Raw genomic sequence first — 17,185 nt, forward strand, 5'->3', positions numbered from 1 at the left:
TAGTGACTGGTGGGAAGAATTGCACAAATCTCACACAGGCTAGCGATTTGTAGCACGTGGGAGTGTTTCATGTCGCTTGTAGTGTTCAGCTATAATGTTTTTTACTCCTTATCCTCTGTGTAAGGCTGCCTTTCTGAACGCTTCCAGTTGTACAACTCTACACGTTTGTTTTTGAACAGAAAGAGTGAGAATTAAGTTGATTTTGATAGGTGTATACAAGACCTCAGGAACATACTCAGATGGATGGAATAAGCCTGCTTTCATTTTGATTCTTTGTCTATGGGAATGGTTTGTGAATTAGTGGGTTGGGCAGACTTTGTATCCTCAAGCTGCTCTGCATGAGCTTTCGTCATGTTTCGCGGTGTTAAAGGAGCTGCAAGGACTGGAAGTGACGCTTCGGGGAAGAAGGAGACTATCAGCACAGTCACTGCCATGTGACGCTCCCAGCTATCTAATCAAAACAACGTTTAATGTTCAGCTGACTTTTTGTTTCCTCACTTCCTTATCGGTAATGTCAACTGTTGTAAGTTACCACAAATTTAGAAATCATTAAAGAAAAAACAAACAGCAACATTACCCTGAACTTAAGGAGTACTTAATTTAGGGACAACATTGCAAGGGAATGTTACAAGTATGCTCAGGGATTCTGAAAAATGCGGTAAGTGAGGTAAAATTAGATGGAATAGGTGTCTGCTGAGAACTTTCCTCTCAAAATAGTTAAGGAGGGATAATTGAGTAACTAGTTTTTGAATACAGTTTCCCTTCCATTACCAGGGCTATATATTCTGTGGGAAACTTGGAGTTGGCATTTGCTTTTAAACATCTCAAAGTTCAAACAAGAAATGGTCTTTTAACAAAATTCTGTGGATGGATGGAGGCTTTTTTTTGACAGAAATAGTATATGGAGACTGTGGGCTTTCTGGAGCAGGGGTAGGTGGTGTTATGGCTCGCTCTGGGTAGTCTGAGTTCTGTTAAATACTGAGTTTGCTGACATGGCAAGCCAAGAAAAAAAAATAAATTCTTATTTGTGAACTGTCGTTCTCAATTCAGGCATTATTACATTGATGCTTTATGGAGGTATCTGTACTAAGCATCTTTCCATTGTTATTAAGGAAAGTACCTCAAAAGTTTTCAAGCCATGCTGTAAGAATACTATTTAAAAAATACAGTAGATAAATTGTAATTCACACCTTGCCCTGACAGCTGGCAGGATAAATGCAAGACCTGGTACCAACTGTGAGGTAAGACAGTGTATTTACATAGTGCTCAGACTTCCCTTCCTGAGCTGTAGCATTTCCAAAACAATCACAGAGCAGTTTAGGTCCGAAGGGACTTCTGGAGCCCTCTGGTGTAACCTCCTGCTCAGCACAGGGCTGACTTCTGCAGCAGCTCGTGCTGCTCAGAGCCTTGTCCTGTCAGCTCTGAGTACATTCAACCCTCAAGTTACCACAGCCTGTTGGAATATGTGGGCCAGGATTTAGCCACTACAGCGGTGCTTTTTCCTTCCTTTTATCCAGATGGAGTTGACCTTGCAGTGTCTTGCTACGTTGCCTGTGTGCATCTCAGAGAAGGGTCATCCAGGCTGAACCTCTCAGCATCCCTGTAGCCTTCATCACTCAGCCACCAAAGTGGTCATCTGCTAGACTTTCTCCAGATATTGATCTGTATTTTAGTCCAGGCCCCCAAACTGGATGCGAATAACAAGCAGAGCTTTTAAATCATTTTTCTTCTTGATCTGCTAGCAGAACCTGGTCTGTGCTCAGTCTTTGCTGCTGAGAGGTCTTACTGCTGACTCAGGTTCAGTTCTTGCTCAGGGTGGCATTTCATGCATTCACTCAGGTTTTGATTTGTGTGCTAATAGTACTTCAGCTCAGTGATGCAATCTGCTTTCAGTCTCAGGGAATAGAAGTTTGGGTTGTTCTGATAACACTGGAATACCTGGGAATTTTGCCAACTAGAAAAGAACCATTATGCAGAGTTGATTGAATCGAATGGTTTGAACTTGGACCCAAATGTTGCTTCTGTATGGCAGTCCCAACTTGCAGGAGCTCCTGTTTCTGAAAAGTCCCCAGAATTTGCCTGGTAAACCAGAGCTGCACATCATCCACGTGCAAAATAGTTCTTGGTTTGCTCCAGCCGGTCTTTACTGCTAAACACTCAGGATTGGCCTCACCTATCTTTTCTTGTCTTCGACGCTTGAGTACGGGCAGCTCTGCTGTGTGTTCTTCTGAACTGAGGGTACCCTCTAAGATAAAAAGATAAACGTAGGGCATTGTAGTCCTCTAGATAAATAGTTTAAACCCTGCTTTTTCTTTTTCCCCTGGAAATCTAATGAGAGATTTCCAAATTACCCCGTTGCAAGCTTTCAGCTCTCCTGTAGTGCAAACTTGAATTGTATTAGTGTCTCCCTCAATTTTTTTTTCAGACCTGCAGGTATCTGTTGCCTTATGAAAGGTGAAGTGCTGTTATTCTTGGTTCTTACAGAACAGACCAAGTGTGCTAGAGGGTTGATGGTTGGAAAATTTCATTTATAAAACTTGATAGGGATTTATAAAAACATTTGTCAGGGAGGCCTACTTCTAGACTGCTTGGCTCTACTTCTGTTGGGTTGGTTTTATCCATAAACCAAGCATTGTTCTTCCTTCACCTTGACCTTTGGTATCTCTGAGGTAAATTTCTTCAAATCTGGCTTTTTTTATGTGATTTTGGAATCTTACACAAGGCCTGACTTTTAACTTGTCAGAGATTCTTTGCTGTAGCCAAAATACTGGGATATTTTGGGATGATGCTTTATTTTTTGAATAGTTCAGGTTTGCAAAACCTACCATGATGGAGAGGCGATCTGTGGTGGGGAAGGTTGAATGTGAGAGCCAACAGTGACTGCCTCGAGTGAAGTATTTCCAGAAACCAGTGTTACCTGGTCATGGGTACCAGCTGTTGACATACATGCTCCTAAGAAAATAGATTTAGGGTCACTTAGGGCCTTTTGAGTAGTTTCTTTATAAGATCTTTTTCTCCTGTCCTTCAGTTCCCTAATCGTCATGAGCTATGTGTGTAAGAGTCTTGTTCCTTGCTGACCAGGTAACCAAAATTGTGATTACAATGTGTTGCTGATTTTTCAGAGTAGTTTTTTTATTTTCTCTGCCTCTGGAAGCTATTGAAGTGGCTAGAATGCGAACTTCTAGAGGTGAGAATCTTTTTTTCTCCAATTAATTGAGGGTGAATTACGTAGGATATAAGTGCAAGAATACAAAAGTTTACTGAGAGATGAGAAGAAAACAAATATTAATCCTATTGCCTGAATTCCGTAATGGTGTGAGTGTTTCCCAAACAGCATTAATTGAGTTTGTGCCGTGCCTGGAAAGATGGCTGAGCACTTTTCCTCACTCTGCAACAAATAGTTAAAATTTCTGTTAATATACTTTTTGCTTCATAGGTGCTGTGCATTACTTAAAATGCCCTGTTTCAATGTAGGTTTCTGGATGCCTTGCGGAATAACCTCTCTGGAGACATCTCTTTTTACACTGTGCTTATGTGCTCAACATGTGGGTTTACCTAGCTCTCAGGACCTGTATCTCCTTACTGCCCAGCTCTTTAGAAAGCCCGTTACGCGCTCCGGTTTGACTGCCTTTGCATAGACCGAGGGGCTCAAGTTATCAGGAAATTTCAGGATCTTCCTCCAAAATAAGCTGAAGGAACTCTGGTTTGCCTCTGTTTCTTTCCTGCCTCTTAAGAATCCGTGCAAGCCCGATACTGATTTGAAATTGTTTTTGAAGATAATTTTGTCCTACAAAGTCTGAACCTTCTGAACTGTCTTCACTGCCCTTATCTCTCATCTGCTCTCCTGGAGAGGCTGGTAAGTTCTTCCAGTTGTTCATTCACATGGCTACTCTAATTGCTTTGTCTTCTGAAAATAACCTTCTTAATGGGAAGACTAATTGACATCTGAATGCGAGCATGTTTTGTGAGAGCAGGAAATGCTGTATGCTTTTTTAACACTCATAACAAGAAGTTACTTGCTATTACAATCATTTTGGGTAAAAGCTGGTAATAAATAGCATCGGGGTGTGCGTGGGTTGGGACAGTGTCTGCCTCTAGGTGATTCTCAGGCTGGTTTCTTTGCAGCATCAGTCTTATTAAGAGTAAGCAACCCATTAAAACACAAGTATACATGCAAAAGTAACTGCTGTCCTAGGTCAGTGTTCAAGAAATCTGCCACGGAGCAGCACATGCCATCTTCCTTTCCTTTTGCTCCTATCGTTCTGTGCTGTGTGCCAGTGCTTCACCTAGTGTGGTCTTTAAAAGTTTGTCTGAGGAGCCATGTGAAAATATCACCAGCAAAACAGTTAAAAATGATCAATGCTAGATTTCCTGGAGACCCCAAATACTCTAATCAGGAAACTCCTAAGCCCTAAGTTCCTCTACCCTTTTATTTCAGGCAACTGGTGTGTCTTGGAGATCTGGGGAAAACACCTGTGTGTGTGCCTGGCAGGTGGCAGTGGGTTTCTGTGCCCACCTTGCTGGCTGCCCTCTGACTGCTGCCGTGCGGGAGCCCAGCCCTTTCTCCTGTTGTTTCAGTGATCAGAGAATCACTAAGGTTGGAAAATACCTCCAAGGTCATTGGGTCCAGCCATCCCCCTCCCACCAGTATCACCCACTGAACCATTTCCCTAAGCACCACATCCAACAGTTCCTTGACTCTGGCAGCACTGAACCTCAGAGGTATTTCAGGGGGCCCAGTGCAGAGTTTGCCTGGCTAGAGAGGACTTCATGGAGGAGGCTTACAGCAGAGTCTGAGATCTGGACCAGATCAGGAGCACAAACCATGACAGCACTGTCTGTGCTCCTCTTGGTGGATAAATTCAGGGGGAGAGGTGGGGAGGGATGAATTTTTGGGAGGAGACTTGATATACATGTAAGTTACTTCTGACTTTGAGAGGGACGAACCACGGCTGAAACGGAGAAAATGGAAGACCTGAAGGCTTGTGAAACAGTGCTATGGACTCTTCGTGAGGCAGTAGCTGCTGGCAGGTATATGTGCAGACCTTGCAGACCTCCTGTCTTTTTAGAAAGAATTGGACAGAAATAGATAAACTTTGTGCTTTGGTAGTGATGTTTAGAAACATAAACTTTAAAAAGCCTTAATAGGCCATTAAGTAACTTTATTTCAACGGTGCTTATAGAACCCAAGTGAAGTGGTTCTCAGGTTTTACTCAAAAGTAAGGTTTTTGTGACACTGCTGAACGCAGCTATAAGTATCGCCTTCCACCCTTCCCCATGAAAGAAGCAGCTGGGCAGGTCAGTCAGTACACAGCAGCGGTGCAGTCTGGTCACAGGGAAGAATTTTCTGTCTCTCTTGTATCACAGGATGCTCCTTGTAGGTATATAAACACTTACTCAGAAGTTAGAATTAAAATCTCCCGTCATCTCAGCAGAGCTCAATTAAAACAAGGTTAAACACTTATTTGGTGCCAAATGGTGCTTTTAAGGGAATGGTGCAAAAGTAATTTTGTATTTGAAACGTGACCTGTGCTTGGCTTTCCTAAAGTAAGCAGCTGCAGACACTTAGTGTAAAATAGTTCACACGTTGAATGGGAATGCAAATGAAACCCATGGCTCCACGCTAACCATGCGGCAGATGTGATGCATCCTGTCAGATATTCCTGTTAATGTCCCAGCTGTAAATCAGGACGGGGTGCTCTAGTGGTTGTGAAGAAGACAGCGAGGCTGAGATAATCATCAGCATGTGATATTCTTTCCAGGCATGTCAACCCTTTGTACATTTAAGATAGCTAAGTAATTTGTGTCTTAGAACAATTGCAATTAGTTTTTGAGATGTAAGAACACTGGGATTTCTGATTTTTTTTTTTTTTTCTTTGGAGTGAAAATGGGGTTTCTATTTTTACTAATAAAGCATTTTTGTGACTTTGTCAATCTGCATTTTCCATTAGCTAGAATCTCATTACACATATTACCTTTGGAGCTGAAGTTTTTGGTGAGTTATATTTGTTCAGGGTTGAGGCTGCTTGGGACTTCAAAATCTTAGGAAGCTAAGCACAGGAGGAAAAAAAATCCTTTTTGTGTTACAGTAGCAGACAAATGAAAGTTTTTGCTGTGAAATATTTGTGCCAATATGTATGGCAAAAATCCCTTCCTTGCACTCAGGGTCGTGATAAAACCACTGCTTATGGTGGTGTTCTGCATACACTGGACTAAAGAACATTTTACATTATTTCTTTTTTCTCTAAGTCTTCTAAAATGATCTGCAAACGGGGCAGCATCCCTTCTGCTCCTCTCACCCCAGCTCAGACGCATTGTGGCTTACCTTTACCTTGTTCTTGTTTGGGACAGATCAGGGTTTACCAATGCTGGGTGTGCTCCGTCAAAAGAAGAACGGGTTGTAGGTTACAGTTCTACATCTGATTGGGACAGTTTGCTGCTCCTGATAATGCTCTGTTTTTTGGAAGTTTGGGTGCTGCTTGGAGCGTGTGGAGAGTGCATGAAGAGCATGGACACCAGCAAAACATCAGGACTTAGGTGTAGGCAGACAGAAGGAAAAGACAAAAAGGTGGAGTAAAGTGTGAGTTGCTCTGTTCAGAGTGGGGAATGTCTGTTGACCGTGCACGGTCCTTTAATTTCAATTTTTAAAAATTAAAACAACAACTGGAAATCACTGATGGTGCAAAGAGAGGAGGAGATGCCTGGTGCCCTGGAAATCATGCAGACAGAGGGAACAGTGAGCTGAACAAGCACCGTGCCATCTGCTAGATAAGCAGGAGAAGAGATTACTTAGTAAGATGCTCCCTCTAAAGGGAAGAGAGATTGTATTAATGAATTGATTCAAAGCAAGGATGTGAGATCAACTCAGGCTTAGAGCAGCACTTCCAGCTGAGGGTATTGTATTGTGGCTTGCTGCCCTTCTTAAAATCCTTCAAAGGAGAATGGGAGGATTGGTGCCTGCATAGACATTTGCTAGAAACCTCTAGTGTGAGTAGATAGGGAAAGAAAGTTGCCTCCTAGTCTTCTAATTGTCTTCTTTTTGCACTTCTAATGAGCTGTGCTGAAAGCCTTTTCCTTGCAAAAGGGCATTTAAATGTGCACAGAGCTGGCACACAGGTGTGGCTCTCAGCTGTGCCCGGTGCTGGAAGTTCGAGTTCTCTCTGCAGATGGGTTGTAGGGTTGTAGTCCTGCATTTAGTTTGTTTGCTTTGTAAGTAGTGACAACCTCTCAGCAAGAGCAACCAACCTGTCTTGTGTTGCCTATCATTTCTTGCCTGCAGTGGTTTTGGTGATGTTATTTGTCATGTTTTCCTTCAAAACCTTTTAAATTTCAGATATATTTTAGAACTTGCTTGAAATTTCTTCATTTGAAGTTAAAAGAAACAAAAAATATGCACAACCTTGTATCTGTCTCTTCTTACACTTTATTTCTGTGGCAGCTGTCTCAAACGATCCTGTAAGGTCATCATCTCAGGCTGTCACATATGAACTTGGGGTGGGATGAGGAGAGAGCTTTCTTTCAAGCTGTTGTTATGCCAGTCTCTTTTTCCCAGCACTGACACTTGTAGCAGTAGCAGTGTAGCTGAATTTGCTGATTAACGCTTTAATTAGCTTATAAATCCTTAAGTAGCATTAGAACTTCAGCAATGAACTGGAGAGCTTCATAACTGTATTGGAGTGAGTGAGTTGTGGAGACAAAGCAAATCTTTGGTGTTGATCCAGTAATTTACCCCACAGAATTATGATTTCTTGCTTTGGGGAAAAAAAAAAAAAAAAAAGAGGGTGGGATGTCAGTAGGTTTGTGTTTCCCTTCCTGTTTCCCCTACATCTTTATCTGATTTTATTTTATGTCACAGGGTGGGGGAAGATACATTGGGTTTGTAGAAGTGTAGTTACTCTTACTCCTTAGCTTTGACATCAGCTGTTACTGCATTGTGTGATTTCTGTACCTAAACACCTTGGTCTTATCTTTTAATATGATAATCTGTTCCTGCTGTGGGTTTCAAGGTAACCGTACCCTTGTGATATTGAAGCACGTGATAACTTGTGTAAATACAGGCGTACTGAAGGATGGCAGCGCACCCTACCAGCTTTATAAAATACATTCCAGTACACTCTTGATGCTTGTGCCTCGATTGCTTTCCTCCTATTAAACATTTCTCCTGTATTCCCAACTACATTATATCTGGTGGGGTATTTATGATACTGTTCATGTTAGCTGATCCAAGGTGGCCAAGAAAAATAACTTTTTGTGTCTGTATCTTTCCTATTGCAGACTTGTGTTCAGCCCATTTACAACATGATGTTCAATACAGTTTTATTTCCCAAACTGCCACACTTTATGAATAAGAAACAATCTGTACTCGCAGGGGTCAGCCCATTGGGCATCAAGGTGGTAATTGGAAGCGAGGAGAAACAACAGTGCTAGACTGGAAGCATCTGTGCTAGGAAGGTGCTGTAGCTGCGTGCGGATGGGGAAAAAAAAAGAAAGCTTTTGTCTCATCAGAATAGTTTTATTTTCTGTTTAAATGGAGGAATGAAAGCCTACACAGATTGTCCGGGGGAAAAAAAACCTCCCACACCTTCTGGTACTAAACTTAACTAGCCTGGACATCACTGAATATTCACTGGACTAGCTGGTGGGACAAAAGGGAATGCTTTTAATAACCCCGTGGGTGTGCAGTGCCTGCTGTGCTCCTGGGGGAGCCAGGAGGGCTGCTCCCCACCAGCTGCCCTGTTTTGGAAGAATATAGCCACAGTGAGGAGACACCAGTTTGGCACATCGACATCGCTTTGTGATTTAAGAACTAACAGCCTTAATAAAAACAAGTTAACTTGCAGTGGCTTCTCGTTTTGTTTCATCTAAAACCTAGCCAATTTCCCTTTGCTCATTTGCGTCAGCAGTTCGTGCTGTCTGGCTTTAAGACGGTACGTACGGTGCAGAAGAGCTCTCAGACATTTCAGAGAGACTTCAGAATTAATGTGTTTTGATAGCTGCTTTTAATTTTATTCAGGAAAAACAATGTGAGCAGTCTTTTATAAGAGCAGATCAAATACAGTAACAGGCTGCTATGTTTGCAACCTTTTTTGTGATTTTTGGGTAATAATCTGTTGTAACAGGTGGGTAGAGAATGTTTACACAGCAAGAGATTTAGCTGCTTAGTCTTACTTTAAAACACTGAGGTTGAATGATGTAGAGGGAGGCTAAACAAGAAGACTGCTTTCAGAAAGTTACAAATAAACTTATTTATCTACTAAAAATTCTTATTTAACCAAGTCGGTTGCCATATGGTGGCAATGCTTTATAATGTATCCCTTGGGGATAAGAATCATTCCCTGCCACCACTAACACAAGAGGAGCTTGTGTGGTTGGGATAAATGAGGTTGGCAAATCATATGTCCTTCTGTTTGTTGTAATTAATCAAACCTTTTTCTTAATCAAACTTTTTTTTTTTTTTTTTTTTTGTAGGAATTTGTTTACCAGAAAGCAAAGTGCAAGACTTGAAAAACAAAATGATGTGGGATGGAAGTTGTTTGGAAAAGTACCCATCAGAGAAACCTCACAGAAAGATCCCAAAAAAATGCAAAAGGTATTTGTTTCACTCTATGTTAGGATTAGCAGTGAATGTAGAATCCAGCTAAGTTCATGGTGTGTGTATGACTGTGAAGCCTGTTTGCTCAAGGAGTTGCACCTAATTTATAGTAATCTGACAATATAAAAGATGGATTTTGTTAGATTTTTTAAAAATTTCCATGGTAACACAGAGTGCCATTCAAGAGAATATGTTCTGCATAGTTTAAAAATTCATTACCCCGTGTAAATCATGCTATTTTGGTATAAAACATTTCATGTGAAGATTATAATCAAACTTGGTAGGTATTTTGAATATCTTTTGGTTTTCCTTACCTTGTTCAAGTTTTCACTGGTTTGTAGCCTTTGTGTCATACACCTGTCTATATATAACACGGTGTTTGGAGAGAAATTGTGTTTTGTTGATAAGCCTTGGCTTATTTGTGCTTAAAATCTAATTAAAATTCATGAACTCAGGGTAGTGTCATTGTGGTTGAGTGCCAGAAAAGTCCCGTTGGAATGCTAGTTTCACCCATTGCTTTCTGGAGTGTTTGCTATTTACAGTTGAAACTTTGTATGTATGGGCTTTACTGAAAACCCAGTTACTGACTTAAAATGCTGCAGTTCAGGAGAAATGAGTGGAATAAAACTTTCTTTCCTAGCACAGTATAGTTCAGAAGAACACGTGTATTGAAATTGTTTATTGAAGTGATTCCTTGGAGAGAGAAGTCTTTAAAAGCTTCAGAAACCCCCAAAAATTCATTTTTTTTGTTATCTTCGTTGCTGCTTAACTAGTTGTAGCATTGATTTGTATGTGTACGTGAAGCTTGTGTTTGCCAGCAGTAAGTTTTTAGATCAATCTTTTGTCTAATTTTAGACAGATGTGGGTGGAGTCGAGAGATTAAAAAAATAATAATCTTTTCAGGTCATCCTTAGCGAATGAAAAATAGTGAAAGCCCTTTTCTCCTTCTTGGCATATTCCTTTTAAGCTACAGTAATGTTTTTGAAAATATAACAACGCATAAGAGGATTGGTTTGACTGCAGATAATGCAGGCACATAGAAAATCAACCAACCTGCCTTCCCTGTGGGGAAGGATCTGATGAAATCCAGCAGTGTGGCCCATAGTTCATGAGCTGCTCCTTCTGTAAGAAGAAAATAACCTCCTTTTATCTTTCTTGCTTCATCTGGGATTTTCAGAGTGCATGTAGGTTAATATTGTATGTGCTTGGGTGTTTTTTTTTTTTTTTTTTTTTTTTTTATTTCATAGGTATTGGAAGCTTCCTGTTCTCACTTGTTCAGACCACTGAGGCAATGAGGAGGTTTACACAGAGACCGTGTAGCTAGAACTTCAAAACCAGCTGCTGTGTATGAAAAGAGAGTGCTTATTTCAATGACTGTGCTGCTTAATTTAGGATGAAGTGCTCTGGAAATCTGGAAGTCTCATGTGACTGTTGTTAGCTGTGTTTAGGCTTTTAGTTGAAGTGAAACAATAGCATGTTTTTGAAGGTTTCACTGTGATCAACCATTCTGACCTTGTCTACAGACTGTCCTGATGCAATTAGCAGTTCCAGAGCATTCACCAGAGGTTTTTGATGACACCTATAAGAGCTGTACTCCGACAGTAACTGCAGTACTCTAACACTGAGGTGTCCTCAAGTTTGGGAAGGGTGCCATGTGCCTTTTTCTCCTTCCTGTTCCAGTTCTCACCTCTGTTGGACATTAACAGGGTACTTGAAATACTCGTTTATTGAGTAAAAGCCTTCTGTTCTTTGGCCGCTCCGACTTGACTTACTGATTTGTTTAAGGAAAAAAAAGTAAATATTAATTTTTACTTTTTCATCTTTACTTGAAGACTCATATGAGTCTTCCTGCATGTTGTTTGCTCAGTGATGTTACTGTCTAGGTGGTGAAATACTTGTTAACCCACAGATTTGGGGCTCAATCTGTGCAGCTATGGAGGCTATTGACTAGAGTTCCTATTAGCAAAATCTTGGTCTAAGGGAATTCTGAAAGGCAACATAAAGGAAAAGTGATATGTTCTTCATTCTTCACTGTGATTTTCCCATCTCAAAACAAAAAACCAAACCCTCAAGTTGTATGTAACCCTAAACTATTGAAAGTCCTTTGATTATTTAAGATGCCACAAAATTGCCTGACTGTAGTAGTAACTAGCTATCAATGTACAGTTACCGGTCCTCAAATGTAACGTATCTAGGGAAATCAATCTGATCACACTTGCTTGGTATGAAGCTCTTTGTGCACAGGACCCAAGGTGACTGAGTCATCGAGCAGCAGTTTCTCAAGTCAGCTTCTTCTGCTTCTGGACAGGCATCAAAGAAACCCTTTGTGCCAGGTCAGCTGGTCAGAGCCCTGTGACTTCGCTGCTATGGTTGTGGTTCCATCCTTTCATACCTTTACTATATGGATGAAATGTGATTTTTTTTTTTCTCCCAGAGTGAGATGACTGAAGTTAACTGCAAAGGTAATCTTCTGAAAAATAGCATGGTCCATTTATGTGTACATTTTTTGAACTTACACATGAAGGGAGCAAGCTCTAAAAACACTCGTACATTTTTTTCCTGATATTTTCCCCATAATCTCACCTGGGAGTGAAAGAAACTTGCAAGGATTTCCATGAAGCACTTAAACATTGTTGATAGAATTACCAGGTCTCATTGCCTTCTATTTGCAAAATAATTGGTGACAACTCCAGACCCTCAAACTTGCAGTTCCCAAGTTGGATGTTGTTATCCTACAACTACAGGAGGCTGTACGCCTATGGCTGAGCTATGAACCACTTCTAAGAAGTAACATTCTTTCTCTGTGACCAAGAGAACGGTCAGACAGGTTTTGAGCACACAAAGCTTTTCTTCAGTCCTATAAAAACTCCTCTAACAGCACTCGCTTGTTCAACTAGTGCATGTAAGGCACAGGATCACTCTCCGTTTTGATGATAGGAGAATGAAAATCAGTCCAGCAATGTTGGTGTTTGCCCTACTTTTGACTGCAGACAACAAACACGAATGTTACTGTTTGGGTACAGAACCTTTCTGGTGGTAGGCTAAGGCTGGCTTCCTTTGCATTCTCACTGAGAAGCGTTCTACGTTTTTTACCCAGGTAAATGTTTTAAAGCTTAAAAACTGTCTGAACAAGTAGTAGCATCTGAGAAGCTGTAAATGCATTTACAGTGGAGGCTTGCATGATTAATTTTTTGTATCAATTAGCTTCAGGAATCCTGCCCGAGCAGAACTGGTTAAGCCAGTTGCATTTATAAGAGATGCGTCAAAAGGCCCGGGAAGTCAGATGACAGTACTTCACTGAGAGCAGTAACCGAAGGCAAATCATCTTCCCAGCTATACGGACCGTAAGGCTGACCTTGGCTTTGTGGCCATTGCTCGAAAGGAGCACTTCTCAGGGTTGGTGCATAAAGCAGATGTAAACACCCTGTGTTTGCAACTTTTTTTTTTTTTCATTTCTCAAGATGGTTCACTCTCAAACTCTTTTAAAAAACTTGACATAAGGAAAGATTGCATCTTCTTTAAGTATCCTTGTCTCCTCTTGTGATCAGTCTTCAGCTGGTCACTCAAAACCTTGCCTATTAAGACTAATGCACACAGAGGAGTCAGCCCCATTGTAGCTGTATCCTAAGATGCATTGCAGTTGTCTTGCCCAAGGAGGAGCCTGAATTAAATTATTTATCTCTGTTGTGTCTCATCCTTTGTCTCAAAACCCATTTTTGAATCAGTGTGTAACCTTTTTCCCCCTTTCAAATGTGCTGGGTGCATCAATGGAAACAGTTCAATTTAACTTTAACCATATCAATTCCCCTAAGAGCTCAATGGAATTTCGGCATTTTCTTTGAGTACCAATACCACTTAAATCCAGCACATAACAACATGTGAGGCCTTTCAGTTAACAATCTTCACTCACAAATGCAGCTATAAATATTTCTTGAACTCACTTGATGCCCATAAGTGTTCTGTATTCGGATTTCTAATGGTAGTTCCTTAACATTAAAAAGTAGCTATAGATATTAACCTAGGGATCATCATCTTTCCAAACTTACAAGAGTTTCTGTTCTGAAAGCTATAGTACTTCTTTTCATGGGGAGGGGAGGCTTTTTTTCCTCCCATATGTGTAAGGATTCAAATAAATGAATACTGGGGAGTGACTCTTGCTGTGACACCACCGATGATGAAAACTGTGCCTGCCTTAGACACAGTGGAAAACTACAGTGGTTCATGGATATAAATGTGCGGATAACAAGTTTGTCTGTGCAAAGCTTGAAGAGGAGATTGCAGCTGTGCTGTAGGTACAGCGGCAGCATAAGAGCTTTACAGCCAGGCCTTTCAGCACACTTCATTTGTTTTGCCCTTCCTGCTCCAACAAAGTCATTTGAGTCGGGTTCTTCAGCCATGATGATCACATCATTCCTATCGTACAGGTTGGTGTCGGCACATTTCCACCGCCTCCTACCAAAATGTGTTTTTTTTTGTTGTTTTGGTCACTTTTTTTTTTTCCTTGTGGGGGTGGGGAATAGGTCTTTTTTGGTACCAGTAATGAAATTTCCCAACTGGGGACACAACAACTTTCTTTTAAGAGTGATGTACTAAAAGAGAGCAAATTGACATGATTTACCAGCTGTGTTTGCCTTTAATTAGATTGTGACTCTAAGTGGGATCAATATTCCTGTCAATCAAAATCAGTTGTACTTAAGAGGCTCACTATGCAGTATATGATAAAGTGAAAATAATCTGGTGAAACAGCTAAATACAGTGCTTGCTGTGTAGGTGATTATATATATGTGTTGATTGGACCAATAGTTAAGCTTGTAACAGTACTGGACAAAAATCTCTTATAAACTGATTTGGGTCAGGTGTCATTTAAGTCGATTTTGTTTTGCTTTTTTTTTTTTTTTTTAAACTGATCTTAACTTTCCTGAATCATTTTTTTGGCTTTAATTTATTAGGTGGAAAAGAGTTGCAGAGCAATGGCACCTAGCAGGAATTACTGAAAGGAATTACTGCAACCTATTCTTGAGCCAGCCAGAGCTCCTGCTGAGAGTAGCATGCTTTATCCAGACAAAACAAAAGAAAGAAAGAAACAAAACAAACAAACCCACCAGAGAAGTGTGCAGAGAGCACTGACTCGTGATATGTGTGGGTTCTTGTGCAGCTCTCGTGCAGGAGCTTTCCAGATGCGTGCAGTGCCATCACGTGCCCAGCTTCCTCTTGCCCTCTGCTGATGGGTGACAGTTGTCTAAAAATACTGAACTTTTCTGAATGTTTATCTTAACTTCTTTTCCCTGTGCTCAGATGGTTTGTTTGAGGCCTTTTGAACAGGAAGTGGTTGGCTCAAGCTGGCTGCTGATTCCTGCAGGAGCTAGATCACAGCTTTGGATAGAGCATTGCCTTCGGCTCACACTGAGTTTGTCTGGGAAGGGATCACTGGAGAAATCACTGGGACTGATGCCTACAGCTGCTAGTGGTGCAGGGCTTGCATTTAGACCTGATTCACACTTTAAAGTGCTCTTTTCTACAAACTGTCTACTGCATTTTTTCCTGTTCCATGGTAGAAGTCCGGGAGTGTGAGTGAGTCACTTCCTGTGCTCTCCTCCTCTGGGCTCGTTCCTACTTGTCAGCTGTCAGAAAGGCAGGATTTAGATCTGTCACGATGTGACTGAGTTCCTTGTTTTTTTTTTTTTTTTTTTTTTTTTTTTTTTTTTTTTTTTTTTTTAGACAAGGAAACAAATGCAATTGTATTGGAAGAAGGCATAGCTCTCCTTGTTAGTCTGAAACTAACCTATGCTCCTCTTGTTGCAGTCTCTAGAAATAAAGGTGTAACCCTAATTTTCCTGCTAAAGGATTATACCCCAAAACTTGCATGCTGTCTTTAACGCAGTGCTATTTTATGTTTTTCTTTCTCATCTAGTTCAAAACATTGTTTGTATTGTAATCATATGTAAAGGGAATCTAGTTTTTGTGGAATTAAATAAAAATAAGTAAAGGGAGCCCTTGGCCATGTTGCTGTATACAGAGCGTGTTGTTGCTCTTGTCCTGACTTGAAAATTACCTGCCTCAAACAAATCTAATATTAAACAGAGTAATAGCTTCCATCCATAGTAAATGAAAGGGTAATTTAATCCTACAGAAGAATGATTGTTCCAGAGTATTTTAATAATAAAAGAATGTAACATGACCTACCCTAGCATCATAATCTAGCAAACAGTCTAGCTGCCAAAGTGCTGCTTTTGATGCTCCTGGAACCTCCTCCCTTATGTTGTGGAAACGTGAAAGGACAGAAAAATTGTTAAGATCATGAGGCTAATAGAAAATAATAGGCCTTGAGAAACAGTTGAACAGTTATGACAAGGTCCAAAGTGTTTTTTGAAAGGAAGTGAGTTTTTATTTTTTTTCCCTTTGCAGTTTTAAAACCTTTGTTTTAGTTTTATCAGTATTTAGAGTTCCTTAGAAACTGTATTGGTCAAAAGCCCAGGAAGCTTGAGAGATCCTAAATAAGTGTAACATGGTCTGTGAGGATAGATATTGGAATAAAGATACTAAATAGATAGAAATACAAGCTTTGTTGGTTATTGCAGTGGAAATGCCCACTGCTAGTCTCTACCAAAAGGTCTATTTTAACTCTAGCGTTGAGTTTTAAGGGAAATATAGTAAGCTTTAAATTGGCCTGTGAGATCATAAAATGTGTCTGTCTTAATTGAAACAGTTATTTTGTAGCCCAAATTGATGCTTAGCAGTAGATGGAATAAATTCACATGGCACAAGATTATTTTTAAATATAAGAAGCATTTCGTGGAAAAATGTCTGCGTTTTGAAGACGAAGTACGTAGCTCTTCGTACCTTCCAGAAAGTCTGTTACATAGGTGGAAGTTCATTCTCCTTTGTTACTAAATAAGAATCCAACATGTAGCTGGCATCTGTGAGTCTGATAGAGCTTAAACACATGTAACCACTAAGGTTTTTTTCAGCATAGTAACCCTGGAACAAAAGCAGAGTTATGTAAAGGAAGAGCCTGGAAATACTGGCACGTTTTTGAACATTGCATCAGAGATGCATTTGGCAAGACATGACTGTGAAGCAAAGTTGGAGATAAATCCTTAAAAGCAGGTGTGTTAGCCTCTCAATATTGTGGGAAAACTGTCTGTCCTAACAGGAGACTGGAACTTGCATTGCTAAAATGTAAAATTAATTGGGAAAGCTTTAGTAGACTTCAATATGTTTTTTCTCTGTTAAACAGAAGCAAGCTCCCAAGAAACCTAATCCAAAGGCTTTCTTTGTTTCTGTTCCCATTTACACACTTAAAGCTTCATCTAAAATTAAAGAATGGGGGTGGGGAGAGATGAAGGTTTTGAAAAGTTTAAGTCTTTCCATGCTCACTAGCAAAAACAAATAAAGCTGATGTTCTCTGGCTGTGCAAAGTGAATGGAGATACTGTATGGATGTTACTGGAAACCTGGAAGGTACACGTCAGGATTTAAAAACAAAACAACAAAAAAGTACTTTTTCCTTAATTGTCTTTCTGAAGGAAGGTTGGGAGAATATTTCCTCAAATTTTACATTCTTATTCCCCCTCTCTCTCTGAGGACACTTACC

General features: G+C 40.4%; 1 protein-coding gene across 1 annotated transcript in view; it reads left to right on the top strand.

Moving 5' to 3' along the window:
- Window positions 1-17,185, top strand: part of TBC1D14 (TBC1 domain family member 14) — a 64,616-nt gene that overhangs the window by 11,414 nt on the left and 36,017 nt on the right. Inside the window, exon 3 of the mRNA XM_084285885.1 lies at window positions 9,469-9,589. Within this exon, the coding sequence (XP_084142011.1) occupies window positions 9,469-9,589 (121 nt within the window). The remainder of the gene's footprint in view (window positions 1-9,468; window positions 9,590-17,185) is intronic.

This window comes from Netta rufina (genome assembly GCF_964035555.1).
Source record: "Netta rufina genome assembly, chromosome: 4".
Taxonomy (NCBI): Eukaryota; Metazoa; Chordata; class Aves; order Anseriformes; family Anatidae; genus Netta; species Netta rufina.